General features: G+C 43.7%; 4 protein-coding genes across 5 annotated transcripts in view; 3 read left to right on the forward strand and 1 right to left on the reverse strand.

Moving 5' to 3' along the window:
* Positions 1–171: 171 nt before the first annotated feature.
* Positions 172–4,634, forward strand: LOC108577752 (DNA (cytosine-5)-methyltransferase 3B-like). Its single transcript, XM_017940943.1, has 17 exons — positions 172–1,048; positions 1,220–1,308; positions 1,403–1,507; positions 1,616–1,697; positions 1,766–1,876; positions 1,946–2,092; positions 2,167–2,258; positions 2,333–2,443; positions 2,504–2,723; positions 2,791–2,927; positions 2,998–3,045; positions 3,123–3,187; positions 3,255–3,526; positions 3,581–3,817; positions 3,912–4,053; positions 4,116–4,330; positions 4,402–4,634. The coding sequence occupies exons 1-17, from the start codon at positions 172–174 to the stop codon at positions 4,632–4,634; spliced, it is 3,183 nt and encodes a 1,060-aa protein (XP_017796432.1).
* A 376-nt stretch (positions 4,635–5,010) lies between these two features.
* Positions 5,011–8,187, reverse strand: LOC108577786 (polynucleotide 5'-hydroxyl-kinase NOL9). Of its 2 annotated transcripts, XM_017940990.1 has the most exons (7): positions 8,031–8,187; positions 7,716–7,928; positions 6,063–7,558; positions 5,779–5,981; positions 5,670–5,720; positions 5,406–5,599; positions 5,011–5,323 (listed from the first exon to the last, which is right to left on the reverse strand). In XM_017940990.1, the coding sequence occupies exons 2-7, from the start codon at positions 7,837–7,839 to the stop codon at positions 5,076–5,078; spliced, it is 2,316 nt and encodes a 771-aa protein (XP_017796479.1). In that variant the 5' UTR covers positions 7,840–7,928; positions 8,031–8,187; the 3' UTR covers positions 5,011–5,075. The 2 variants fall into 2 exon arrangements, with proteins under 2 accessions (XP_017796479.1, XP_017796480.1); XM_017940991.1 differs by lacking the exons at positions 7,716–7,928; positions 8,031–8,187 and adding an exon at positions 7,644–7,672.
* Positions 8,188–8,385: 198 nt separating this feature from the next.
* Positions 8,386–13,182, forward strand: LOC108577784 (histone lysine demethylase PHF8-like). Its single transcript, XM_017940987.1, has 13 exons — positions 8,386–8,483; positions 8,900–8,985; positions 9,074–9,352; positions 9,496–9,637; positions 9,724–10,173; positions 10,246–10,447; positions 10,543–11,315; positions 11,382–11,429; positions 11,699–11,907; positions 11,995–12,197; positions 12,471–12,518; positions 12,802–12,991; positions 13,103–13,182. Exons 1-13 carry the CDS (start codon positions 8,386–8,388, stop codon positions 13,180–13,182), a joined length of 2,808 nt encoding a protein of 935 aa, XP_017796476.1.
* Positions 13,183–15,218: 2,036 nt separating this feature from the next.
* The window catches only part of LOC108577839 (trehalase-like), a 19,628-nt gene continuing 8,425 nt past the window's right edge, over positions 15,219–26,421 (forward strand). The window contains exons 1-3 of the mRNA XM_017941050.1: positions 15,219–15,240; positions 16,912–17,047; positions 25,659–25,745. Of these exons, the coding sequence (XP_017796539.1) occupies positions 16,914–17,047; positions 25,659–25,745 (221 nt within the window). The 5' untranslated portion in view covers positions 15,219–15,240; positions 16,912–16,913. The remainder of the gene's footprint in view (positions 15,241–16,911; positions 17,048–25,658; positions 25,746–26,421) is intronic.

The raw sequence follows: 26,421 nt of genomic DNA on the forward strand, positions 1-26,421 counted from the left end.
CATCCCTCTCCCTTTTTATTCCCAACCCTCCGCGGTGCTGTTTAAAAAGCGATTTCAATCTATCCTTCTCGGTTCGTCGCGCAACCTTCTCTTCTCCTCGCCCTATCGAGCATCATCTCGAGCATCGCACCCACCGTTATTTCCGTTCGCATGTTACAGCTCTCTGAAAGGATGAATCCGGAGGAAAGCCGTACGTTGCACCGCTGGCCGGAGAAGAGCGTTTGGTCTTTGGTATGCGCCGTGGAGTTGGGCTTGATATCGGACCCCTTCCTAAACACCGCTCTGCCTTCCAGTTCGCACTTTTCCGGTGAGAACGAGTGCCCGGTCCGAGCGCCTTCGCCGGAGAACCAAGAGCCAAGGGCCGAGAGGACGCCGTTAATATCCATCCAAAGGTCGTCGGAAAAATCGTCGCGAAAGGTGGCCAACGGTGGTGGAACAACGAGGAGTCGGGGAGCCAAACCTCTGGCGAACGACTCCACGATGGAGACGTTTTGGAAATCCTGCAAGAGAAAGGGGAAAGGTGGAAGAGGAAAGGTGCGAACGAGCCAAGATTCGGAGACGGGACGAGATTTGCCTGCTTCTTCCAAGCGCAAACGCGTCGAGAACGAAAACGTGCCGCTCGAGCCGAATCGCGTTCGGGGCCGCAAACGCTTCTCGCGAGTTCGCAAGAAACTGCAGCGCGGAAAGGGAACCGCGAGGACCACCGGCGAAAGTCCGAAGGTAGAGGCGACTAACGAACAGCCGAAGAACGAAGAACCCTCGGACCCGAGCAAATTCGACCACGTTCACACGCTTCCGTTGGCCAAGCGGATCTCCTCGAAGGAGCAGAACGAGCAGAACGAGCAGAACGAGCAGAACGAGCAGAACGAGCAGAACGAGCAGTGTTCGAAGGAGAGCCGGCCGCGGCTCGGACCGAACAAGGGAAAAGACTCGGAGGAGTGTGACCGGTATCACGACGCGAGAAGAGTAACGCGAGGTTCGAGGAAAATCAGCAGGGACCTGTCCGTCGGCAAGTTGATATGGGGCAGTTGTTCGGGATGGTGGCCAGGCAAGAATTTCGCTTATCTCTCCTTGTGTTTTATTTCGTCGGTTAATTCACCTTCCCCGCTAATCGATCTTGGTCCATCCGTCGAAATCGAGTGTTGTTTAAAAAGCTGGCGTAGGGTCGGGGGGTTACAGCAGGTATGTCCTAAGTAAACGTTTCTATGTGATATTACAGCGTTAATTATCGACGCCGTCCATGTAGGAATGTTGTCCGAGGCAGGGAAATTATGGGTTTACTGGATCGGAGAAGCTCGTATATCATTAGTGAATATATATTTCTATTTATTTGTTTATTTCTATTAAATCTCTGCACGAGCAACGCCTTTCTTACAGTTCACGGTGATTACCTTAATTTTAGCTGAACGAAAAGACACAGATCGAACCGTTCTCGTGTAACCTCAAGTCCAGATTGACGCACAACTTGAACGTAGCACGGATCCGTGCCATTGACGCGACTATGCAGGTTTTCTTTTCCATTCCTCCATTCCTTTCTTTCTCTTCTCTTCTCTTCTCTTCTCTTCTCTTCTCTTCTCTACACGCGCGCACCGTTTTCAACGTCCAATTGCTTCAGATGCTGCACAAACGAATGGGTTGCGCCTTGACGAAGCCTTACTTCACCTGGATCGAAAACTATTTCTCGGACACGATCGAAAGTAAGTGAGATAGATAGGAAGAAACACCACGATGCTGTTATGCTCTGTCTACTTTTTTCCCTACGCAGCTTTGGACCAAATGAAATTCTACCCGTACCCGCCTAAAATACAACACAGGCTGGACGATATAAAGGAGAAAAACGCTAAAGTCACGGAGAAATACCTGCTGGAGCAAAAGCGTACGTGGCAGAAGGGTGTTCTATCCGAATCTCAAAACTTATATTAATCGCTCGGCGTTTCTTCGACAGGGGAAAATCAAGGGAAAAAGCTGCTCGAAAAGCCGAAAGAATCGGCGGCACAACGGAGCGACGTAGATTTAACGCGGTTGCCGTTGAAAGAACAGAAGCCTGGAGTTATAGCATGGGCAAAAATCGCCGGACACAATTGGTGGCCAGGTAACGTGCTCTTGCTATCCTCGATCCAACACCTTCCGTTTGCAAATCCAACGAAAAAATATGCTTTGCCGTAGCGATGATTATCGATTACCGCGACTGTTGCATGCGGGAGCCAAGCTTTGGTTGCCAATGGATTATGTGGTACGGCGACTACCAGCTTTCAGAGGTAAAAATCACCGAACCTTCTTTTTCAACGTCTCTTCCCTTTTCGCAAACTTTCCCTTTTCCCTCACGCGGTAGGTTCATCATCAGTTCTTTCTGAGATTCGACAAGGGCATCGAAAAAATGCGCGACTACGTGAGTAATACGAAGAAGCACCTTTATCTCGTCGGAGTTCTTCAAGCCTCCAAGGTACGTATCCTTCTCCCCCTCCGAGGAAATTTCGCTCGACCGTTCTTTTCCGCTTTTTAGGATTATTACTTTCGCCTAGGATTCGAAACCGGCAGCTGGACTTTGAACGACGTGTTCCAGTCTTTCTCGAAAGGCCGCCGCTCCCAAACGCCGTACCACCCGCCGAAAAAAGGCGAATCTGTTAAGATCTACGATAAATATTCCGACTGTATAGGGGAGAAATTGAACGAGGTGAAGAACGATCCGAAGATCGACGATAAACGGGCGGAAAAAGATGAGAAAGTTGATCGAAATGTGTGTCTCTGTTTTTAAAACGCTTTTTAAAACCATCTCTCGTAACCTCTCGTAAAACCTAGACGATTTGCGTGCCGCGTTAAGCGGGAAAATCGCGTTCGAGTCGTTGTGCCTCAAGTGTCTACGGGTTCCTCGCGATGCCGCAGAGATTCATCCGTTCTTCGAGGGCTCTCTGTGCAAAGATTGTTCGGTAGGACGTCTGACATCTTCCTTTCCTAACCTTTTTTCTCCGGCTTGATCGTTGGAATTGCTCGTTTCAGGACCAGTACAAACCGTGCATGTTTGTCTTTGGGAATGACGCGAAATGCGTAAGTATATTTTTCATTTACGATTACGATCTTACGATTTAGCCTCGTTTAGGTAATGAAAGTTGATACCTTGCTAGTTTTACTGCACGATTTGCGCCGCCACTGGAACGGTGATCATATGCGACAAAGAGGATTGCCCGAGGTAAAACGCGATCCTCCGTTTTTCAAGTACGTAACAGGGGGAACATCGATCACGGTTCCTTTTCCAGGGTTTACTGCACCGCTTGCATGAAACACCTGTTATGTCCAAACACCTACGAACAAGTGCTGCAGGAAGATCCTTGGGAATGCTTCCTTTGCAGAGGGCAGCCTCGATCGTTCTACTCCGACGCGATCGTAACGCCGCGAGCCAACTGGAAGGACAAAATAATCGACATGTTCCGTACCAATTGCAATTCGAACGGCGTGCAACAGCTGGAACGTCGTAACCAGCTCGAGAGAAAGATACGCGTACTCTCCTTGTTCGATGGCCTCAGTACAGGTACGTACGCACTTTATCCCTCTCGACGCGACCTACGTATCGCGATCTTCCCAGGTCTGCTGGTGCTTCTCAAGTTGGGTTTGGCCGTCGACGTGTACTACGCGAGCGAGATCGATCCGGACGCGTTAATGGTCAGCGCCTCGCATTTCGGGGACCGCATCGTTCACTTGGGCAACGTCAAGGACATCACCGAGGAAAATATCAAGGAGATAGCGCCTATCGATCTATTGATCGGTGGATCGCCGTGCAACGACTTGAGCTTGGCTAATCCGGCGCGACTCGGCCTCTACGGTTCGGCGATCTCGTTAACTTTATCGTTCGCTCTACGCGAATCCTCCTCTCACGGCTCTCCCTCTCTCTCTCTCGCTCTCTCTCGCTTTCTCAGATCCCAAAGGAACGGGAGTCCTCTTCTTCGAGTATCGCCGAATCTTGGATCTACTGCGGAAGATCAACAACGGACGCCACTTGTTTTGGCTCTACGAAAACGTTGCTTCGATGCCGACCGAGTATAGACTGGAGATTAACAAGTACGTTCTTCTCTCTATCTCTGTTGTTATTCTCAAATATACTTATTTCGTCGCATACGCAGGCATTTAGGGCAAGAACCCGATGCGATAGACTCGGCAGATTTCTCTCCTCAGCACAGATTGAGGCTCTACTGGCATAATTTACCGATAGAGCCGCACTCCTTATCCCTCCAAGACGAACAGGACGTGCAGGACATACTTACGCCGCATTGCCAGCGTTACGCGCTCGTTAAGAAAATTCGGACCGTTACTACGAAAGTGAACTCGCTCAAGCAAGGTATTTCGGATATTACCGTCGTTCGCCTAACCGTTTACCGTTAACCGTAAACCGTTAAACCATGTTCGCAGGCAAGCTCGCTTTGAAACCGATTCTGATGAAGGACGAGACCGATTCGTTGTGGATAACCGAACTCGAAGAGATATTCGGCTTCCCGCGTCACTATACGGATGTGAAAAACTTATCCGCCACCAAACGACAGGGATTGATAGGGAAATCTTGGAGCGTGCAAACCCTCACTGCCATTTTAAGATCCCTTTGTCCCTTCTTCGAGTGCGATACCGTTCCAGCAAATTCATCCTGATACCTTCGGCAAAAAAGACCTACCTTAGCCAAAAAGACTTACCTACATACGTACACTACCAAGTGATCGAACCAACGCCTGCAGATTTCGAGATGAATCGAAACGAATATTTTTTTTTTCTACAAATTTTAATCGAATCGCAACAACTTCTTTTTCTTTTAATGTCGTTTTTAGATTTTCGGTTACAGCAGCACCGTCGCATTTTCTAAACCTTTTGTTGTAAACTCTGAGCAAAATATTTTACATATGCAAAATATCCTACCAGTTCGTACATTCTTCTTTTCCTTGGCGCATCAGTGACAAAAGTGGAAAAGAAACTTTATAAATCTTTATTTTCAGACGATAGTAGTGTGTATGTGTGTGTGTGTGTGTGTGTGTGTGTGTGTGTGTGTGTAGAGCTTTTTTTCAGCGATATAAGCAAAACTGTCGTCGTAATCGTCGTCATCGTCGAGCATTGTTTTGCTCCCTCTGGTATCGCATACGAAAGTATCCTCTTCGGTGTTCTCGACTCATCGGTAAGGCGTCGTTTTCACCGGTGTAAGGTACGTTCTTTTGTTTGTCCGATTGTAGAAGCGTAGTAGGCAGCGGTATACATCCCACCAAACAATTTACGTGCTGCATCATAGAAACCGGTAACGGTGTGTTTAAGAATATTTCTTCTCGCTCCAGGTCAACTCCCCTAACGATACCTATCGAGGAACAATGTTTAAGCGTGTTTATAACTTTATGAACTCTATCGTAGAAGAGAAACATGTACGTCTATATGCTCACCAAATCCGTAACAACTGCAAAGGGGTGGTCTGCTCAATACTCGAAGACCGAACGTAATTTCACACACTTCAGATTCGTTGGTTTCCGCGTCGATTCCGCACAATGCCACTATATTGCCGTTCACCACGTTCAACACGTGAGACAGAGGTACCGATGCTCGTGAAATCGAAATAAACAACGATGCGAAAGGTATCCTGTAATAAAGAAAATGAAGAAAATGAAGAAAAACCGATTCGTTTGACACGTGCAAAAACAAATACTAACACGTATGGTACAGCTTCGTTGAAAGCAACCGACGTAGCGTCGTACTGCGTCCTGAAAACAAACACACTTGTTCGTGAATTAATAATATTTCGACCTTCTTCTATCTTACATCGTATTCCCAGGTTTCTGCTCAATTTCGCTCAAGTAAGAGACCATTACGAGTTCCCGCTTTTTATACGGTTCCAAATTCCAATTTTCCTGTTCTGATGTCCCCCCCTTATGTTTCACTTGCGAATTCGCCACGAACAATTGGTGGTCGCACGGTTCGCTCCAAACGATAACATTCGTCTTCCACGTCGACCATGGAACTACCTACAAAGAACGCGTTTCCCACGTCTACCTTTACCACACTATTCGTATAGGAAAGAATGAAATCGTAACGATTATCAGTACCTGTCGATTTACCACTTGTTTGCTCAGGTACCCGATATAGTTATTCTTCGACTTTTCCGACATTATTTGTAACAAGAACGATGGCCGAATCAATTTGATGGTAAACGTGATAATATCCCAGCCGATACCTTGGGAGAAACCCATCGTGTTGACAACGATCGGCAATCGTGAAAGGATCGGACAATTCGACAATTTATCCATCAACATTTTCATCCCTTCGATGTATCGCGTGATGCACGGTACGACGCTCACATCTCCCATGTACAATTGATATTCCGGAGTCTTTAAATGCGTGAAATTTGGTCCCATTAGAGGCTGGTCGATTACACAGTACGATATACAGCCGGGTGGTGTGCATTCCGCTTGACCTATATCTACGTCCACGAGAACTACCATCTTAGAGACGGGTAGCAGGCTATTTACCATGTAACGAGACGTAACTGATTTCCCGACACCGTTTCCGCCCGCGATTAACGTACACGACCATTCGTTCGCGCGCCAACGGTTCAACATTTTCACCGAAATTTCTTCCAGAACGCGCGGTTCGATCCTCAATTGTTTCTGATCCGCGCGACCGATGTAAATGTTCGACTGCAATATTTCTTCGGCTCTCTTTAGATTCGTCCAACTCTCGTACGACGAATTTCTTATTCTCGGAAACAGTCGAAATGGATAAAAAGCGTTCAGAAATTGGGTCAATTGGTTTTCCAAATTCGAGAACAAAACGACCGCCATGCCAGGTTCAAGTTGCTCGATATCGGTCACCAATTTATTCTCCCTGTCTCGATCGATACCTTCCAGAGAAAGCGTTCTCCATATGTCCAATTTTGTGTTTTCCGAAAATTTCTCGCTGGTTTCGATCGAAACGTTACCATATCCTTTTGGTGAATAAATTTCCATCGAATCGTTCTCCGTGGTAATAACGTATCCGTAAACTCTTATCGCCCCGTGTAATACTCGAGCAACTAATTTCCCGACAAAGTGGAAACTTGCTCCTTTTGACATTACAACCACAACTTTGTTCCGAAGACAGTAGAATCGTATCGGGTACTGGTTGTCATTCTTCACGTTGCTAATTATTTCACCCGCACTATGAACGTTGGTAACGTTGCCGCGTACCCTGCACGGTTTGCCAGATTTCCCTGGTCTAGCACGAACATCGTTACAAATGTTCTGCGATGGTTTCCTACCTGTTCCTAATTTCTGATCAGTCTTTAACAATTCGGTAACTATCCTCTCGCAAGTTCTACCATTTTCGTGTACCGAGACGTTCTCTGAAGTATCCTTTTTCGTTTGTACTCCCTCGTTTGGACTTCTAAGTACTTTTGGTATATGGAACAAAGACAAGCTTTCTGAATGCACTTTAACTATTACAGGTGAACCTATGTTTCTTTGCTCTGTAATGTAACAATACCGCTTGTCAGCTCTTCTTCTGGCTAACCGTGCTGCTTCCACCACAGTGTCGCCACTTCTCTCTAAGGAACCATCCGCAGAATCTGAAATTTAAGCAACCCCTTTCCATAACGGTGTTCTTCTTTACTGGGATAAACGTACTGCACTGTGTACATTATCTTTGTTTACCCTTGTCTACGTATCGTATAAAAACCATTTCACCCAGTTTATTATTAAAAGAGCATAAAGATTATTCCTTACGTTGCCCCTCCTTCTTCCTCATGTATGTATTTTTCTTTGCTTTTAAATCATACTCTGGCGCTAATTCCTCCTTGCTTAACGAATTCTTTCCAACACCTTCCTTTCTCCTAAACGAAGGATTCATACTCGAATATTTGAGAAAAAGTTTTCTCTTTGCAGAACGAACTTGCCTTTCACTTTGTACTGCGGTACCTTCCTATATGTCCAATGTTACTATTGTTTAGAAACATCGAAATGTTTTATCATCAGATCTTATCAACATTCCTCTTATATAACATTATTAAGGAGCATTCTAATTCTACGATGGTTACTCACGCTTTTGTCCCGCCACCTTTCGCAATTCTTCTTTTGAACTTTTTCATTTAGAGAAAGCTCAGGTCTCTGATCAATGTATTTTCTGCCGATTAGACTAAAACTCACCGTAACCTATAATTCCGTCATCGTTCTCGAACGACGCATGTTTGCCGCGATAAGGATTGCGTTTTCATTTAACCGTTCGCAATTAAGGTGCGTACGCATTATATTCGAAATGAAAACATAACCTTAATGTAATTTTAATGACGGATGACGGAAGCGACTCTTCAGCGACGCATCACGGCTACTATAGTTACCATCCAATGTTAACGACGCAAAGTCACGAAATTCTGTTCGACGTTAATAATCGCAGAAAATGGAGTTACCAGTCACGTACTGTTTATGCGGCCGTTCTTACGATTTCGAACAATTTATGATACAATGTGACGTCTGCAAGGAGTGGTATCATGGAGGGTGAGAATTTTAAATTTCGAACAACGAAGAAACAACAACCCAAACACCGTGGCAAAATTATGCTTTATTAAGTCAAATGCAAACATCTTTCTCTATTTAGGTTCCACGAGAAACTTTTAAATCACTTCTCTATATTTCCATGATTTTACAATTGTAATTTCGTATTTAATAAGTAGTAGTTGGAAAATTGTTTGTACGAAAAACCAAATAGGTTTTGTTGATACTTACATAACCTATTTCGATGAAACCAATCCGTTTGTGTTTCTCTTTTTTTCATATAAAATCCAATCTCACCAACGAATGATACATATTGAAAGAAACTATCGATAGTCGAACAAATATTTATATATGCGCAACAAGTCGTACTAATCATTTTCAAGCTAACTTGTATCTCTTTCTTTTTTTTCTTCTTATAGTTGTGTATCTGTAAAGGAGTATATGTCAATAGATCTGGACAAATACCACTGTCCGCGTTGCGAAGCAATGTGCGGACCATCGCCTAGTGAGTATTTACAAACTTTATTTTCTTCTTATTTCTTTCCTCGACGGATAACGTATTTCTTGTTACTTAAGTAATAATTATACTTCAGTGAAAGTAAAATTGAACTGGCATAGACATGATTATTCTGAGGCTGATGCAGATACGAAACCAGTTCAAACTGGCACTCCTGTATTTATAAGAGAGTTAAAATCCAGACATTTTCCAAAGGCCGATGAAGTTGTTAAACACGTCAGAGGACAACAATTGACTCTTCAGTATTTGCAAACCAACGGATTTGAAACACCCATTATAATCGATGGAAAAGATGGACTCGATATGACTGTTCCACCTCCAAATTTCAGTGTTTACGATGTAGAAAGTTACATAGGTACTTATTTATTCTCTCTCTCTCTCTCTCTCTCTCTCTCTCTCTCTCTCTCTCTCTCTCTGTCTTTACCAATGCTAGTGTCATATACTGATGTGATACATGTCAGAAGTTTGGATAGACTGAAATTGTGCTTCTTGATTCAGGTGGAGATCGAGATATGGATGTAATCGACGTTACTAGACAAAGTAACATAAGAATGAAATTAAGAGACTTTGTCGAATATTACAATTCCCCTTGCAGGACAAGGGTTCTTAATGTGATTAGTCTTGAATTTACAAACACTGGGTATATCAATATTAATTGCCTTGCCACATAATGGCTTTAAATGTTTCTAGGAAGTATATGTATAAATTGACAAATAAACGTTGCAGTCTTTCACCAATGGTCGAAGCACCATACATCGCGCGTAAACTCGACTGGGTTAATTCCGTTTGGCCACGCGATTGGCCCGAGGATAGTGACATAAAACGTCCTGAAGTGCAAAAGTATTGCCTAATGGGGGTCAAAGACAGTTTCACAGATTTCCACGTTGATTTTGGTGGTACTTCCGTATGGTATCACGTGCTGCGCGGCGAGAAAGTGTTTTATTTAATCAGGCCTACACCTGCGAATTTGCAACTTTATCAACATTGGATGTGCAGCTCAACGCAAAGTGAAACCTTTTTCGGAGATCAAGCCGACACCTGTTACAAATGCGTTATAAAGCAAGGCCAGACCATGATGATTCCGACGGGTTGGATACACGCTGTATTAACTCCAGTCGATTCGCTGGTTTTTGGTGGAAACTTTGTACATAGTCTTAACATTCCGATGCAAATACAGTGAGTATATATAAAGACGGGTGATAGTAACGGTTGTTACAACTATCTTCACTTAATCTCCATACTTTATAGAATATACGAATTAGAAAAAAAAATGAAAACCCCTGCGAAATTTCAATATCCCGGCTTTGAGACAATCAATTGGTTTGCAGCAAAAAAGTTACTGAAAGAACTGAAAGAATTAAATAACGAAGGAAAGAAATGTCCAGCGTATCTTTTACAGGGTGTTAAAGCGTTACTTAGTATTCTCAAACAGTGGAACACAGATAAAGATGTAAGTTGATATATTCCGTGGCCGAGAGGAGACCGTTGCATTTCACCGTAGATGGTTGCATTTCACCAACAGTCCAGACTTTATTTCTATTTCAGTATAATATGATCAGCAGGGGTCAAATACCGGAAACCATAAGTAGTCAGAAATTATTGAAAGATTTTAGCAAGGAAATTCGACACGCGGAACGATACTTAATATCTTTGAACCCCCCGAAGCCAGAACGAGAGAGTAAACGGAAGAAAAAGAAACCGTTGAATAAAGACTTCGTAGACTATGACGTTGCAGATAGAATGGCCGATAATCCGTTCAAAGCAACGTTAAAGGAGACGACGAACAAAGTGGATTCAACGATGGCCGATTCACCGTCCTCAGGAAGACCGCCGCTCAAACTGACTTTACCAAAGCCCATCATGTATCCCTATATCAAGATTCAAAGTCCAACGTTGGAAGAGAAAAACGCTTCTCCGGTTAATAATAAGCGATCATCGAAACCAGGAAAGCAAAGTCCAACCGTGATCAGATTTAAACTCGGCAATAACGAAGTTGTAAGGAGTACGCACGACAACATAAACGTATACAACAGTTTAACCGCAGAACATCCCCTTGGATCGTCTAAAGAATTAACATGGAAACAGACATCTATATACGACTTCCACGATGGTAGTAACGAGAGTGATTACGGTCGGTTCACAATCGACGAATCACCGAAACGAAAAAGGGCACCCAGAACTAATGCACAGAAACGATTAAAACGTGATTACGATGGCGACGTTGATGTCTTGAACGATGTACCAAAGAATGGCATCGAAGAGTTGTTAAAAGCCTCGGCTTATACTTTGGGAAATGGGGCACAAAGATTAGATGTGACGTACGTATTTAGTCGTTGAACGAATCCAAGCATTCGTAGCTTACTTAAAACATTCACTGATTATAGGTCTGCGATAAATCCACAATACAACCAGTCTATGCCACCACCCACCGGGTAAGATTATATTAAAATTTGACGTTGTTGTTGAAAAATGTAACTGTACAAGCATGGCCTAACGTTGCTGTGTTCCTTCCTGTGCTCTCCCACGTGTATTAGTCTTTCTTCTCTTTTCTTTCATTATAATGTCATAGAAATGTCATACAAGTGTCGTAGAAGCGTCATAAAAAAGAATAGAAGTGCATATATAATATAATATAATATAATATAATATATAATTTGCTTGTAGTACAGTACCGTTATGTTTTACGTTTTTGGTGTCCTAGTATTTATAAATTGAAAACAACCAGTTCTGGCAGGGCATCTCCATCAACGCGGGAAGCGATCGCTGGGATGTTGTCATTCAGCGAACAGTGTTATTCAACCACATCGAACAGTACATCAAAGTCTACGAAAAACACTAAAACGAAACCTGACGAGGACGACGATCAATCGATAGAAAATATCGATAAGGTTCATCAAGACGATGATTTCAGTATGTGGAATGACAGAAACATTATTCAGTTCCGTGGGGATGCATATTGCGTTAATAGTTACTATCGTGTGTATTCTTTCGATGTAGTTTACCCGGCTCTAGACGCCTCTGACGACGAAGATTATATCTTTAAGCCTAAAGCGAAAAGTCAAATAGACGAAGCATGGAATCCAAAAGCCAGAGTGGGTCCTCTCTTGCCAAAGACGAATCGTCCAGCTCGAGAAGGTGTGAAGAGAACGTCCGTGGAAAAAGGGCTCGAGGCAGCAGCAGCAAAACGCGCGAAACAATCGGTACGCAAAATTCATTTTATTTTACGTTCATATTCCCCCCGTTTTTCTTCTTCTCCTTCCTCCTCCTCTTCTTCTTTTTATCGATTATTATATTAATTGTTGTCAAATTGAATTGTAATTTAATACGTATTGTCGTATTCGCATTAAATAATATAGGTTATGTGCGTTATGGTTTCATGATGTACAAGTTAACTCATTCTCTTACGCGATCTTACGTTTACATTCATTTGCATGTCCATAATTATTTCTTTCTTGCATACTCGTATCGCATAGGACGATTATCTGGATAACAACATGGATAAAGGCTCGAAGAAGAAATTGGTAGGTTTCATAACACGTGTTGCATGTATTCCGAGTATCACTTGAACATCACTCTCCATCTGATTGTAGTGTCATAATATCATTCACTCGCTATATATATACACTCGATATACATATATTACCCACTGGTACACAGTTATCGATATTTGTTCCATTGACAATGTTTATACTATTATACAAGTGTATTTTGACCGTATTTACGATTCTTATTCATCCCTTTTTTCATTTGGTCGGAACACGGTAACTAAGCTAATCTATCCTTGTTTCTCCTGTAACATAATAGAATGCAACTAAACGGACGTATAATAAAAGGAAACAGAAGAGCTCACCCGTAACTTCGACAACAAGTGGAACGTCGACTACGTCTACGGAAAATAGCGGAAAAACGACGAGCATCGGCTTTGGTTCGATATTAACTAGCCCAAATCGGCTTAAAGATGTTAAAGCGAAACTGGCAGCCCCGGTTCCAGTTGGTAATATGTTTCAGCATTTTTCCCCCCGTCCCCTCCCCTCCCCCTCTGTTTTGTATTATTTTTCGGGTTCGACTGGTGTGTTGGACGGTACAATTGTCGCTTAATTTTCAGAACGAAAACCTAAAAAAGGAATGAAAACGGCGAAACAACGCTTGGGAAAAATTTTAAAACTCCATAAAATGATGCACTAGGTATAGCAGAAGGATAACGAGCGAAACGAACTAAGTATCACGTCATTCTCTTCATTTGTGTACAAAAACCATATAATAGGTGTACATTGCTATGTAAATATATCAAACTTGTTAAGGTAGTGTATCTATCTTAAGAATCTAGTTTTTAAAATTATGATCGTTTTATAATGAAATATTTATATTTATTATCACCGTGTTTAGTTTTAAGACGATATATAGTATGTTTTGATACTTGACTACTTCGGTAAGACGTTATTTATGTTATAGTGATTGCTTACTGAAGCTTTTCCTAAATGTACGATTTGCTTTTAAAAATTCACTCGATAACAACTCACCACAGAAGACCAACATTGTCGATCTATACAAGTGTAAAGAGGCTGTAGCATATTAAATCTTTTTAAACGAACTATTTAATAGTTGTAACGAGTTTCGTTTTTCGCCACAGCAGCTGCACGACGATTAGTAAAAGTGACGACCAAGCAAGCACCCGATACTTGATCATTTTGCCAACAAATTTATTTCGAAACTCACCCAGATTACGCTCTCTCTCTCTCTCTCTCGCTCTCTCTCTCTCTCGCTCTCTCGCTCGCTTCGATGTCTCTGTATTTACCACCGGTGTGTACACCTCTTCAGAGCACACCAAACTACGTTTACTTGGATGCACAATAATGTTCAACGATCGATCAGATCAACAGAGCTCTTCTCCTGATTAAAGAAAAGGGAGAGCGTATAATAGGTTTTACAGTATGATTTCTTTTTATTTCGATAGAATATGTAACACGTTTTGTATATCTCTCATCACATTGTAACTATCGATAGACGTACGACAAAAGAATACAAACATTGCACGTGTAAATTGTTTATGTTGTTACCCGATTGTTTTCCGTTTACGTATACTCCATTTGACTAATACCTCCGAACGAACGGCGGGGTTAAAGATACGTTTCGCACTTCCGGCTGAATGTAGAATCTAAAGGAATCCGAGCGCATGCGTGAGATTGTCAGTACTGAGCAGTGTTCAGCGGTATCTCGTAAGGTGTTGATCATTTTGTCAAACTCTGTGTTAACCTGACGTGTTTTCGCGAGAACGTCTATCGACCGTTTGCTCGCTCCTGTCGTTTGTTAATATCGTGCCCTAGCATATATTTCCTCCATTTCCGTTCAATTTCATCTAAAACATCTGTGTTTCTTTCACTCAGTGTCCAGTGTTTCGTGTGTTCTCCTCTTTAAAATAATACTTGGTTGGAATTCGTGTGTCGGTACATAATGTATGTACGCACACGAATATAAAGTAGCGTTGAAATCGTAAACTGATCTGGTGAAACTGTGAATCGATAGTAAGAAGGAAATTGTGATGTACGATTATATCGACTGAGAGTTCGATTATTTCCTTTGGACCGCGTGGAATATTCAAGACGCCATCGCGTGTACTTAACGTTTGCAAGGTAAGTGACATTGCATGTATTTTTCAATACTTAGATCAAAAGATATACATATGTATTTCGCATTATCCACGTAAAGAATACTCTTACTTTGATTTTTCGTTCGTTACTTGAATCACGCAGTACGATCCCTTATTTTCTTCAATTTTTGCTCGTGTAACAATTTCAACGTTAATTCTTGCTTCGTTTAAAAGGTGTCCGTGGCATCTCTCCGTGTATGTATGTGTGTGTGTGTGTGTCTTTGTAATAATCAAGTGTTTGAAAAATAGAAGTTACCATTAACCAAAGAAATCTCTGTACAGAGACTTCCGTCTGTGCAATAATACTTTTACGTATGTATATAGAATTTACTAGTTAAAAGTTAAAATAGATTCGTCACGAGTGTTCCTTTTTCGTTGGCACGTTCAAAATTAAATTCTCCTCCAACTGCATTGCGACGAAATATTATTAGACGATAATGCGATGATATAGGCAATGAACTATGTACCTACTCTTTTTATGCAAGAAATAAGCACACTAAATAAAACGTTCACACACACGCGTGTGCAGTAACAGTCGCGAATTTGCTGTAGTTTTTTCCCAATTATCGCGAAAGAAACTGAAGAATATCTAATATGTACGTGTTACCAACTTACAGTAATAAATTTTATTTCTCGTAAAGAAACTCGTAACGCGGTAAAGATCGATTAAAATAACACGCTAGAATAGTAGTTTACGTTTGTATAGTTGTGAAACATGTTTGCTGTTCGCGGGTAATTACATTCGTAACGTGTAAGTTCGTCTGCATCATCGTCGTACTTGTAATCTACATATAGTTGGCACATCATTCAAATTCTTTACCGTGATTTATCGCATACTACCGTCATACGTACATCACATAATGTTCCGTAGATTTGTTATCGGTAATGAGACAGAACTATTTCACGAGAACGTCTACAATAACGTATATACTATATATATGTATTTGTGATTAAAGAAATTTCTCATCCTTCCCTTTACATTTCTATGTAGAAACAGTATTGCGGAAAATAAAGGAAATTCCGGCGGCAATGTGCCTCGTTCTATCGCTAACAATAAGTCGTTTGGAAAAGAAAGAGACCTTTCGTGGTTGGTAACTGTGTCGAGCACTGGTCCTTCTTTATCCTAACGGTCAAGCACCTACATATATCCTCGTTCCGACGATATATCCCTTAACGATAACCATATCGGTGCGTTTCCTTTTTTCCACCAACAACAAGTCCTTGATTCTGTCGAATTCTAAAGGAGCAGGAGACAATAAGCAAACACGCTAGACCCTAAACGCGAAGAAATTCTGTTAGAAGAATCATTTAGTGGAAATATAATAAAGTACAGTGCTCCCTGGAAGAACCACTGGCCGTCTTCGCGAAAAGCTGAGGAAAGAATTTATATTTTACAAGAATTTATATAATTACATAATAACGTAAACGTAGTTCCTTCTGGCTCGCAGCTGTGTATCGGCAATTTTCGAGGAATTAGTTTCTCGCCAATCTTATTCGCCGTGATAAAGAAAATTGTAAATGTATGCTAAACGTGCAAAATTGATTGGAATCGCCTGTTACGACATACGCATCTGTCCTCACACGGAGCGGTATTTCGGGTGAAATTGTGAAAAAATTGTCAGGATTAGGTGGCTTGAAAGGATGTAAGGACTAAGTAAGTACGTATATATTCTAGTATAAATAGGAAGTTACTTGGATCCAACGATCAGTTAGAACGAAAGTGAAATAGTTTAAAACAGTTGCCTTGGACCGTATTGAGAAGAGTAACATTCTGGTAAAAGACCGATCCCCATACCACTTATATGTGGATTTTGGTCGCTGATCTGCCGTGTCGGCTAGGCACTTGGAGGGAGCACTGTACATAAATTCACTACCTAACCGAAGCACAGAGCTTTGATTGATTTGTCGCCCACCCTTCCATTGCTTTTTCACGTTGCTACGAAGCGTCTTTGTTCTGAAAAATAACCTTCTGGTGCGAGCGTGCCATAAACCTGGTGAAGAGAAGCTTTCATTTGCCGCTGTGTCAAGCGAGACCTAAAGAAACCAAAGTGATTGTCATTTGCTAACTAACACGAGCTTTACAAGTTCTAATTACCGAATACTCGTGAACCCGTGAACGCACGACACTCGTGTTTCGTAATAAATCGTAGGAAAAGTTATATCTTGGACGAAGATTTCAACGTGAAAACTTGTCCCATATAGATACATATATGTATAAAAGGTTTTTTTATCGTGGAAAGTTGAGGGTGGTTCGTTTGATTGTTTAGTGATGCTGGTTGTTTGGCAAGGAGCTCGCCGTTGCCTGAGTTGCAGCGGGCAGCGCACTAATCAAGGCTACCAACTGCGTCGTCATCGTGGCTCAATCGGTGATAAACTTGATCGATATCAACTCGTTGGAACCCGGTAAGTCCATGATTGCTAATTGGTACGCGTGCGAGTTCACACCTTTTCAAACGTTTTTTTCATCGTTCTTTTTCCACCTCCCAATTAGTCGTCAAGAGTATTAGACAGGTCTCGGTCTTCTTATATAAAGTTCACTTGTACATACCCATAATTGTGCAAGTGTCAACTCATTTCCGACATAATTATCCTTACCTTTTCAAATTCCTCTCTAATTTTCGTCCAGTGCGAATTAATTGCTCGACGGTTAATGGATAGCCGCCGTTTTACGAGAATAGCTTTTTTAATCTTTCGGTCTAAGGTTCAACGCACGCAAATGCTTATTGCGGCACTTGAAATCAATTGGTCGGCCGGCCCTAGTAAATCATGCTTCAGCTGTCTTGTCGTTGGAGACTCGAGTAATCCTCCGCTCTCTCGTTGACCCGGCCAGTTGATCGAATCGTCTAATCGTGGAAAAATTTTTTCTTCGCCGCTACAAACATTCACGATTATTTCAGACACATGACATCCCCAATCGCTTTACCAAGAAAATGTATAAACGCGTTCGGTGTACAGGCGTGGAACGATTAGCACATCGCAACTCGCTAAAACTCGCGCCGCTTATCTTTCCGTTCAGCCAACCAAACTTTCCCGCTGCAGCGAAATCTCAGAGTGTCTCTCTCTCTCTCAGAAGTGAAAATATCTGAAATGGAAAAATCTGCTTTTTTACTCTCCTAACCGAGAAAAATTATAATCGAAGACCGTGCCTTCTGAACAAATCCTAACCACTACCAGACGATCTCCCTCTTGGGTAAACTCACTGAACGTTTAAACTGGCAAGGAAGGGCGAGAGCGAAACTAGGGGAGAAGTATCCGTTACGACGCTATATAGTACGTTCTACATAGTCTTCTTTAAATATCTATAACGTGGTTGATTTTACCAATTCGAGAGAATACCCCTTTAAATCACGTTCTTCGTCGTTGCATGCCAGACTAGCCAAGAAAAAGGACTACGATAAAATCGAAAGGCGGACTGCTGTCGCGTTTTAATCCAGACCACGTGACCAAATCGTAATTGCATCGCATTAGGAAAAACAGCGACGTTAAAAGACAAAGGGACCGTTCAGTCCCTTTTGTACTCCAATTTATTTTTTGAACTGACGTTAATCGAAATTATCGTCGTTGAATGTTTTTCATTTGTCCAAGACTTGGGAAGAGCTGCAGCGGGATCTGAATCTGTAGATTATGTTACGTCAGAAACACTTGTGACTAACCCTAGACTAATAAGAGGGAAAAGAAAGCAAACAAACGAATAGCCGATAAGTCGCTGTTGACAAAAATTTCCTTTCTTCGGTAACGAAGTTGTAAAGAATCGTTCGGTGAGAAGGAGAGTGGTAAAAAAAATGGATTTGGTCGTAGCAGTTCGTAGCAGGTGCATAAATACCGGCGAGACGGTATCGATAGGAGGGGTATAAAAGTTGGTCCGATTCGTGCTGGTGCGTCAGTGAGCAATTGGACGCCGCGTCGGAGCGTTCGTAACACTCCAAGGTTGCGGTCTATCGTGTTCTCAGTGCCTTACGCCTTTTACATCTTATTTTCATCCCTACACTCGTATTCGGTTATTCGCGAAGAAAACGCCCGTGATATTATCGGTCTCGTGGTGAAGTAGTGTTAGCCTGTTGACGACATTGTTGTAGGCGAGAAGTCACGTGTATCGAAATCGTGTGATGTTTAGCATGCACGCGATTCTTTCTTGCGACATGCTTACTTGATCTAAAATTACACACTGGCTGAACTTTGTGGAACGAGATTTTTTCCCAGTGAAAACGCAGGTGACTCGACAACCGATGTTTATAGTGATTCGGTTTACGAGAGGTTTTTCCTTCGGTGAAATAGTGTCGAGGTTAAGGACGGTTCGAAAAAGTGGCTGAGGTCGTTCGAACGGTATGTACATACGATACTTACTTACACATATTCAATTGGGAAACGAGCAGGCCTCTCTTTCCCACCCTACAGATATTCGTTCACGCGTCAAGTGAACTTACCGTTGCAGTGCCTTTTTGTTTACGCGTGATTCGTTTTATCGACTATCGATAGATAACGCTTGTTCGGCAAAAATAAGAAAGGAAATCGATTGTCATTATCGTCGTCAATCTCGATTTTCTCGTCTGGGCAACCGAGGAGACAACGACGGTATGTATAGACCACTGTACAAGGATGCATCCGAACGTTGACTCAAGTCAGCCGTTCTTAAAAAGTGCAAGGTTAGTGTGTTATCCAGCACCGATTATTCTATCGCGATTGAACAGATCGATATCGCGAGTAACACAGATTGAACTTTCCATTCAGCCCGTTTCGTATTTTCTTTCCAAACTGATACGTAATATCGTCAGTTCGTACATATGTACGTATAGAGTGGTTGTCGAATCGTGTAGCATCGGTGGTACATAATCGCATTGTCGTAATTATCGTATGGAAATGAGAGAATATATACGGTATTTATCAATCGAACTTTGAGCATATTACATTCGAACGACACTTGCAAGATACTCGATGGAATCAGACTTTATTTCTCTCTGATACATATGTATACATATTTGAACGAATACGCGAAGATGAAAATGAAAAAGGTTGATCGTTTATGGTCAAGATAAAATTAGTGAATGATTCGCTTGGCGGACACGTGGTTAATATTCGGTTATTTTCGCCGATGTTCGCGCAAAGTCGACGTCTCTCTGGCTAGCCGCCACGATGCACACATACACATTGATGCAAACCAGTTCATACCGGGTTGTCCCGTGAGTCTAGATCGAGTTCGAGCGTAAGTGGGAAAATGAAAGAAAATGAGAATACCTCAAGGCAATCTTTCCTTTATTTCTACTCCTACTGTCCAACTACTTTTCATCTTCCCCGTGAATATCCGATTTTCATTCGAAACACTGTAGACACGTGGTATTATATATCATGGATATTTACTGGTTCTACGGAGGGAAAACGTAGATAGAGTGAGATTTGGCAAGTGGGGAAAAGAGAGGGCGGGAGCTAGCGAGCGTGCCACGGACGGAGAAAGAGTGGACAGGACAGATAGAAAGATGGGGGAGAGGGGGCACGCGGCAAGCGAGCGAGCGTCAGAACGGTGGAGGTTCACTTGGATACTCTCGGTCAGTCACATACGTAACGCGGTACAGTGATCACGTTTTTGTTTCTCCGCAAGGAACCGATTAATTTCGTCATCAGCTGAATATACTACGTGTGTAACGTTCGTGTGCTATTCCGTCGGTTGGTTTCGTGTCGCGTGTGCTTTCGCTTTCAAGACTGTGAGATTCGTTTGTTCTGCTATCAAAAGTGTTTAAAACAAGGGGTGCCAGTGAGTTTAGTGCGTGCTAATCCCTCTTTTCTCTTCCATCTGGTTCAACGACGGACTAGACACGAAGGTACGCACGTCTTTTTTCTTTTCTCTTTTCTCTCCGTTTTTCCCGATTTCATTCGGTGACACGTGTTTTGACGTACGCCGCTCCGCGGACCGACGATCCCTCGTTGGGCGACCGTTATGGAAACGCTATTTTCCTTTCTTTCTTTCTTCCTTCGTCTTCTTTTATTTTTATTTTCATCGTCTTACGTAATGCTTTTTTGGTGAGCTTTAACGCAACAACGTATCACCGCGGGACCAAGATAAACTTGTACAGGTTTGAACCAAGTTCGACTACCAATTTACTTACGAATTTGCACGAACGCGACCGAAGAAAGTACACTTTGTACATTTGTTAACAGGTATACCTATTCGTTCCTGCTATTGCATAGGAAATGAAAAGGGCCGATAGCTTGGTATTTCGAATTTTACGAATGTTCGTTTCGGCGATCGTGCAACTCTCGAAGAAGATACGAAATGTTGCCGTATTTCTCAAAAAATGACGCTTATTTCGATACAACTTATATCGTTCTAGAGATGAGATTTCACGTTGTCTTAAGTAATGTTGGGTTATAATGTTAGTATGGCAGTGTCACAATTGAGAAGTTGCCAGAATTGATTTTAAAGTAAGCTAGAGGGTCGACCTAATGGTATTATTAGATTTCGTTTAGCGTGGTAAAGTTATTTTCTAGCAAAGATTAGCGAGCCCCCCATAAAACAGAGTTTTCGCCCAGTCAACTCTTTATGTGAATTTCACGTTGTTAGAAACGCTTCACGTTTTACCTGGTGATACCCGATGAATTTTCCAAGATCGAACGATGTTTCGATACGGAGAACGATCGTGAAATTTGTAGGATTATTGTACGCCGTCGCCCCCCTCTCCTCCGTCAGCCGTGTCAACGATACGTTGTGCACGTTGTCTCAGAGAAAGCGGATACGTACGACGCGCCTTCGGAGAAGTTAATCTCCGATTGGTTGAATTCGAAGGCGTTGGTCCAAAGTCGACTCGCGATTGGTACAACTGGTCATCGACCAAGGGGCTCGATTGTCAGCGGTTCTCATTCCTTCTCCTCCTACTTCTCTTTCGTATTCTTCGACCAAGTATGTAGTTTTTCCGATCTTTGCGTGTGAAGCGGTCTGCCATTCGTTTCGTATCCTCTTTTTTTCTCTCTTTTTTTTCTTTTTCTTTTTTTTTTTTTTATCGTTTACCTTTATCGCGGGTCCTTTGTAATGGTCGCGACGTTGCACCACTCAGGTGCGCGAACTCTAACAAAGGTACCGTGCCATGCGAGCATCGATGCCAAGTTCGAAAGGTCATGCTATCGAGTGTCTATTGGTTTTACCATTTCCCACGTGTTTCGGCGGCCGTATCATTTTGCACGGCCGTGACGAAACTCCGGTCATCTAGTAACCAGCAAGTTATTTTAACTTTCGTGACGTAATAAGACGCGTTAGGAGACTTTGCACGATCTCGAACGACGAGACGGAACGTCCACTGACGTTGCAGTTTCGTCCGCGGCAACTTCAATTGGTAACATTACGAATTCCTTCTCCGTCGTAGTTTGCCGAAAGAAAAAGGAAAGGAAAAGAGAAGGGGGGCTGTAGATTAATAAATCAGATGGAAAAATATTTAACAGAGAAGGTGAATTCGCGTTGCTACCGATTTATAAGCCGAAGCTCGATTGACTCGACGCGTTAAATATTCGAGACGTGTTAAATTGCCGTGTATCGCTAAATAAAAAAGAGAAGCTCCATCGATATGCATGCAGCCGCATAAAGATAGACGCGCGTCGCTGAAATTAGACACGGATCAATCTCGTTGACGATTAGAATCGGGGCGATCGTTCGTTGGCCATTCTTTTTTACTTTTCCACGCGTGCTTGTTGATTCTTCCCGTTTCGACCATTCAGGCTATGTATTTGGGAATCGGGCATCGTAACGTGGTTTTCGACGATTTTTCGAAATTTGCCTGTTGCACGAAGCAGAGAATCGCGCGAAGAACGTGTTATGCCGGTTCGGAGGGTCGCGCACAGAAGAGGACCTCGACCGAGGAGATAAAATTCTCGTAGAAGTTGGCAGCTCTACCTTCATTTTGTTTTGTCATTGGCCCAGATTCCGACATACACGCGCCTCCTTCGAACTCGTTATTCAACCGCAACATCTTTATGCTTTCGGGTAAAGAATGGCGAAGGGCGGCAGTAGAAAAGAAAAGTGGAAAAAAGGAAAAACGACGGAACCGTTGATATTTGGGTAGGGAAAAAATTGGCTTGCTTTGCAAAAAAAAATCGCCACTGCTCGAAGAGATGTTCTCGGTGAAAAGTAAAGAAGTAGGAATGGAAAGGAAGCGCGCAGAAGGTTGCACGTAGCGGTGTTTGATTTCGCGGTAATCAATCGGTCGATCGTTCGTATGAACGCATCGAGGAAGGAACGATAGGACAAAGGTGGAAATCTCGGACGAGCAGATAACGTGTCATTGCGCAAGGTTAAATATCGAGCTTCCATATCGCGCTGCTCGATGATTAAAATCGGTGGGGAAACGGTACGCGTACCGTGGATTTTCGCGAGGGGCTCGTCGGTAGGCGAGCTGCGATTGGTCGCCGCGTATCCTGACGTCAGCGTGCAATGAGACAATTGAGGGACCCGCGCAATTGCGCTTTATTATTTGTTTCCTTGCCTGCGAATCCGGCACTGCTGCTCTGTCAGGCTTTATCGGCAAACGAATCGTAATTGCGATAAAAATGTTCTCCACAGTGACCGATTCGAAATAGACCGAAGCTTAAACCGATCTCCTTTACGGTTCATTCGAGAAAGTCTGGCTAGACTCGATTTCTATTTCCATCCGTCGAGCACAAAGAGATTTTCGATCGAAGGAAACATACATAGATGCGAATATACATAGAGAAAGACGTAACGCGCGACGACTCTGCAAGGAGAAACAACGTGAGACGCGGAGATGAAACAGTTGCATCATCTCTCGTCGTTATTGAGTTTGACGTGCGACGAGTGCCTGCGTGTGTCCCTCTTCCCTTCGGTTCCAACGAGTCGCCGCGCGATCTCTGTCCGCGTTACACAGGCATCTTTCGTGGAGGCAGGCAGATTTCGGGGCAGATTACTTACGTGACGAGGCACACGCGTCAAGATCGTCTCGAAATTCGAAACAGACGGAAACACGGTTGCCGGAATACCGCGTGTCCCCGTCAAGTATCGACTCGATTTGCATCCACTATTAAAAGATTGTAATTCGCTTCACGCGAAACAACGAACATTTCTCATTACCGACAGTCGTTCGCGTTATCGACCATGATCGTTTTTGCCTACCATCAATATCGTCGCCAGCGTGAGCATCTCGCTACGCTATCCCGCCAAAAGATGGAAGCACCAATGCTCGCGGCAATTTTTTCTTTCTTTTTATCAGGCTCGAACGTTTCTTACGGGGAAGAATCGATAAACGAACGACTCTTCTGCTTTTGCCGTGTTTTTTAAAGATTCGAGGAAGCTGCAATTTTACAGAAATGTCCCTATCGCTTAAATCGCTCGTAAGTACGGTTGTTAAGCAGCACGACGATCGCTCACGTACTAGGAAATAACGATCCGGTTGTAAGGTCGGTCGGTGTGCACGTTCTTTCGTGTTTAACGTTGCGTGAATGTTTTCGCATCTCGAATATTCGGCAATCTCTTTTCCGTGCGTGCACAGAACAAACACGATCCGATTAGAAATTTTCCAGAGCATCGTCAAGGCTGGTATCCGCGAACGTTGGTCACGTTCACCGATAATAGGGGACGCGTTCGAATCGGCAGAGTACGTAGTTGGATTAGGATCGATTATTCGTAACGCGAGTTCGGATGTATGCACGCGGCGCAGGTGTGCAGCTGCATCTGGGCGTTGGAACAAAACGCACATTCCTGAATTATCTAATAAAACGGGGGGCAGGCATAACCAGCCGGTTATGCGAACGGCAATTAATCGGTCGGCTCTTTGTCGTTGCCACGTCCTTCCACTGTTTGCCGTCTAGTTAGACGTATGTAGTTACATACGTAGACGGTATTTTAATTCGTTTCCCTCTATCGTCGAAGGATGCTCGTTGTCGAAAACTATTCGGCGGCAGGCTCTCTCGATATCGCGACCCCTCCTCTCCGGCGTATTTTTGGCTAAAAATAGCCAATAGAATGATTATGGTCAGAGGAAGGTTCATTCAGTCGCGGTGTATCCCGATTAAGCTCGACGACTTCTTACGTGCGCAATTGCCTCCGCTTTCTGTTCGCCTTCCCTTTTATCAGATAGGCGCTGGTTCGAGCACGGTTCTTTTTTCGTAAAGGATTGCCGCACACCGTGCAACCACCGGACGAAAAAGGAAAGCGGCACGAGTGAACCTCCTCTTTTTTCTTCTCTCCCCGTTAGTCCGCGTTGCCCGACGGGGCTTGAAGCGAATCGCGTTTCCATAGATCCGCGTGTCCTTGAGCGGTGTGGAGGAATTGGCGCGAACATACGCGTGGAAGAGAGTAGGTAGGAAGGAAGCGAACGAGGCGGCGATACGGGTCGATCGAAGCAGACCAATCGGAACTCGCGGCACCGGGGGCTCGGCTCTCGCATTCCTCGCGCGCTCATAAAGCGACCGCGTGCCATCTCGGCCGACTTAGTCTCGAGCGGTATCTCGCGCGGAGCACCGTGCGCGCACCTTCCCCGACCGCGACCGCCGACCGCCGACCTTCCTCCGTCCAACCGTTGTTGCCGTCCTTCTTTCTCTGTGTACCTCGATCAGCGGTAAAAAGGCAGGAGGGAAATAGGAAGAACGAAAGAGAGAGCCGAGGAAGAACCGTCCGCCGCGTGGCGCGTCAAGGTATTGCGTTGCAACGGCGAGCTTTTGCGCCGAAAATGTATAGTCTTACGCTATCGCGTGTCCGCGATAAGGATCGGCTTACGCTAACGATCCCCGGAGCGGTTCGTTGGAGTCGGTTGCGGACGATCGCGTAGAAACGTGACGCAGATCGAATCCCATTAACGAGATTGCCCTGCGAAACGCGTCGTTTATCGTGATAAATCGCGACAGCGATTTTCGAGGTTGCGTTCCTAGCTACCTCGGCCAACGCGGAAATTTCCCCAATCGAGCTAATGAGCTCATCTCATCGCGGCGGCGGAGTCAGTCGTTAATCTCGAAACTGTCTCCTCGATGGATCTCCCTACTTTTAAGGGGTCGTTGCTTAACGATAAAACCTCCTCTGTTACAGGGAAGATGCGGCCTCGCTGCTGGAGCTGAGACCGCCTCGCAGGCTGCGAAAGACGGAAGGTCCGCATCCGCGACCGATCAGCAAAAAGTAAGAAAATCGTCTCGCGTCTCGTCCTTTCCACATTACTAGCGCACTAACGAAGAACAAAAAGAAAGAAAGAAAAAAAGAAAGAAAGAAAGAAAGAAAGAAAGAAAGAAAGAGAAAGACAGACAGGCAGAAAGAAAGAGAGAGAAAAGGAAGTGATTTTCATCTAAAGAGAGAAATACGCTATTGAGAAAGCGAGGGGGCGCGAGGGAGGAAAAGAGAGAAAGAGCGACAGATCGAGGGGTTGCAGAAAAGGGACAAGACGGAAAGAAGTTGGGCGCCTGAGGTCGACGGGCTGCTGCTTATCGGTGAATAGTAGCCGACTGCTGTTGACCGTTGCGTTCCTCGTCGTTCTTCGATGTTACGACACTAGCGCGGAAAGGGCAAGCTTCGCGAAACCACCCCCGTGTCCAAGGTAAGTGGTGCGTCGAAGGAAAGGCGAAGAGAAGGAAAGTAAACGTGTCGCGTTAGGTTGCGACGTGCTCGTATCTCGCCTTTTCCTCCCGTCTCTCAGATTCCTCGCGTGGAAATAGACGCCGTGTTTCGGACCGACGCGGCGACGTGTTCCGCGAGTACAATGAACGTGACCTTACCTTACCGCCGCGCCGGCGACAATTTATCTCTACCAGCAGCCGGAGAAAATGGGTTAACTCGAGTGCGTATCTTCTTTATGGCCGCC

The sequence above is a fragment of the Habropoda laboriosa genome, unplaced genomic scaffold (assembly GCF_001263275.1).
Source record: "Habropoda laboriosa isolate 0110345459 unplaced genomic scaffold, ASM126327v1 scaffold816, whole genome shotgun sequence".
NCBI lineage: Eukaryota > Metazoa > Arthropoda > Insecta > Hymenoptera > Apidae > Habropoda > Habropoda laboriosa.

Excerpts from the sequence above, each read along its gene's own strand:
- LOC108577752 (XM_017940943.1), top strand. The coding sequence starts at position 172 with ATGAATCCGGAGGAAAGCCGTACGTTGCACCGCTGGCCGGAGAAGAGC. Across the intron at positions 2,928-2,997 it reads CTCTGTGCAAAGATTGTTCG|GACCAGTACAAACCGTGCAT; the intron begins GTAGGACGTCTG and ends TGCTCGTTTCAG. Across the intron at positions 3,527-3,580 it reads GTTCGATGGCCTCAGTACAG|GTCTGCTGGTGCTTCTCAAG; the intron begins GTACGTACGCAC and ends CGATCTTCCCAG.
- LOC108577786 (XM_017940990.1), bottom strand. The coding sequence starts at position 7,839 with ATGAATCCTTCGTTTAGGAGAAAGGAAGGTGTTGGAAAGAATTCGTTA. Across the intron at positions 7,559-7,715 it reads GAGGAAGAAGGAGGGGCAAC|ATTCTGCGGATGGTTCCTTA; the intron begins GTAAGGAATAAT and ends CTTAAATTTCAG. Across the intron at positions 5,982-6,062 it reads AACAAGTGGTAAATCGACAG|GTAGTTCCATGGTCGACGTG; the intron begins GTACTGATAATC and ends CGTTCTTTGTAG.
- LOC108577784 (XM_017940987.1), top strand. The coding sequence starts at position 8,386 with ATGGAGTTACCAGTCACGTACTGTTTATGCGGCCGTTCTTACGATTTC. Across the intron at positions 12,519-12,801 it reads AAGGCTCGAAGAAGAAATTG|AATGCAACTAAACGGACGTA; the intron begins GTAGGTTTCATA and ends GTAACATAATAG. Across the intron at positions 12,992-13,102 it reads GGCAGCCCCGGTTCCAGTTG|AACGAAAACCTAAAAAAGGA; the intron begins GTAATATGTTTC and ends CTTAATTTTCAG.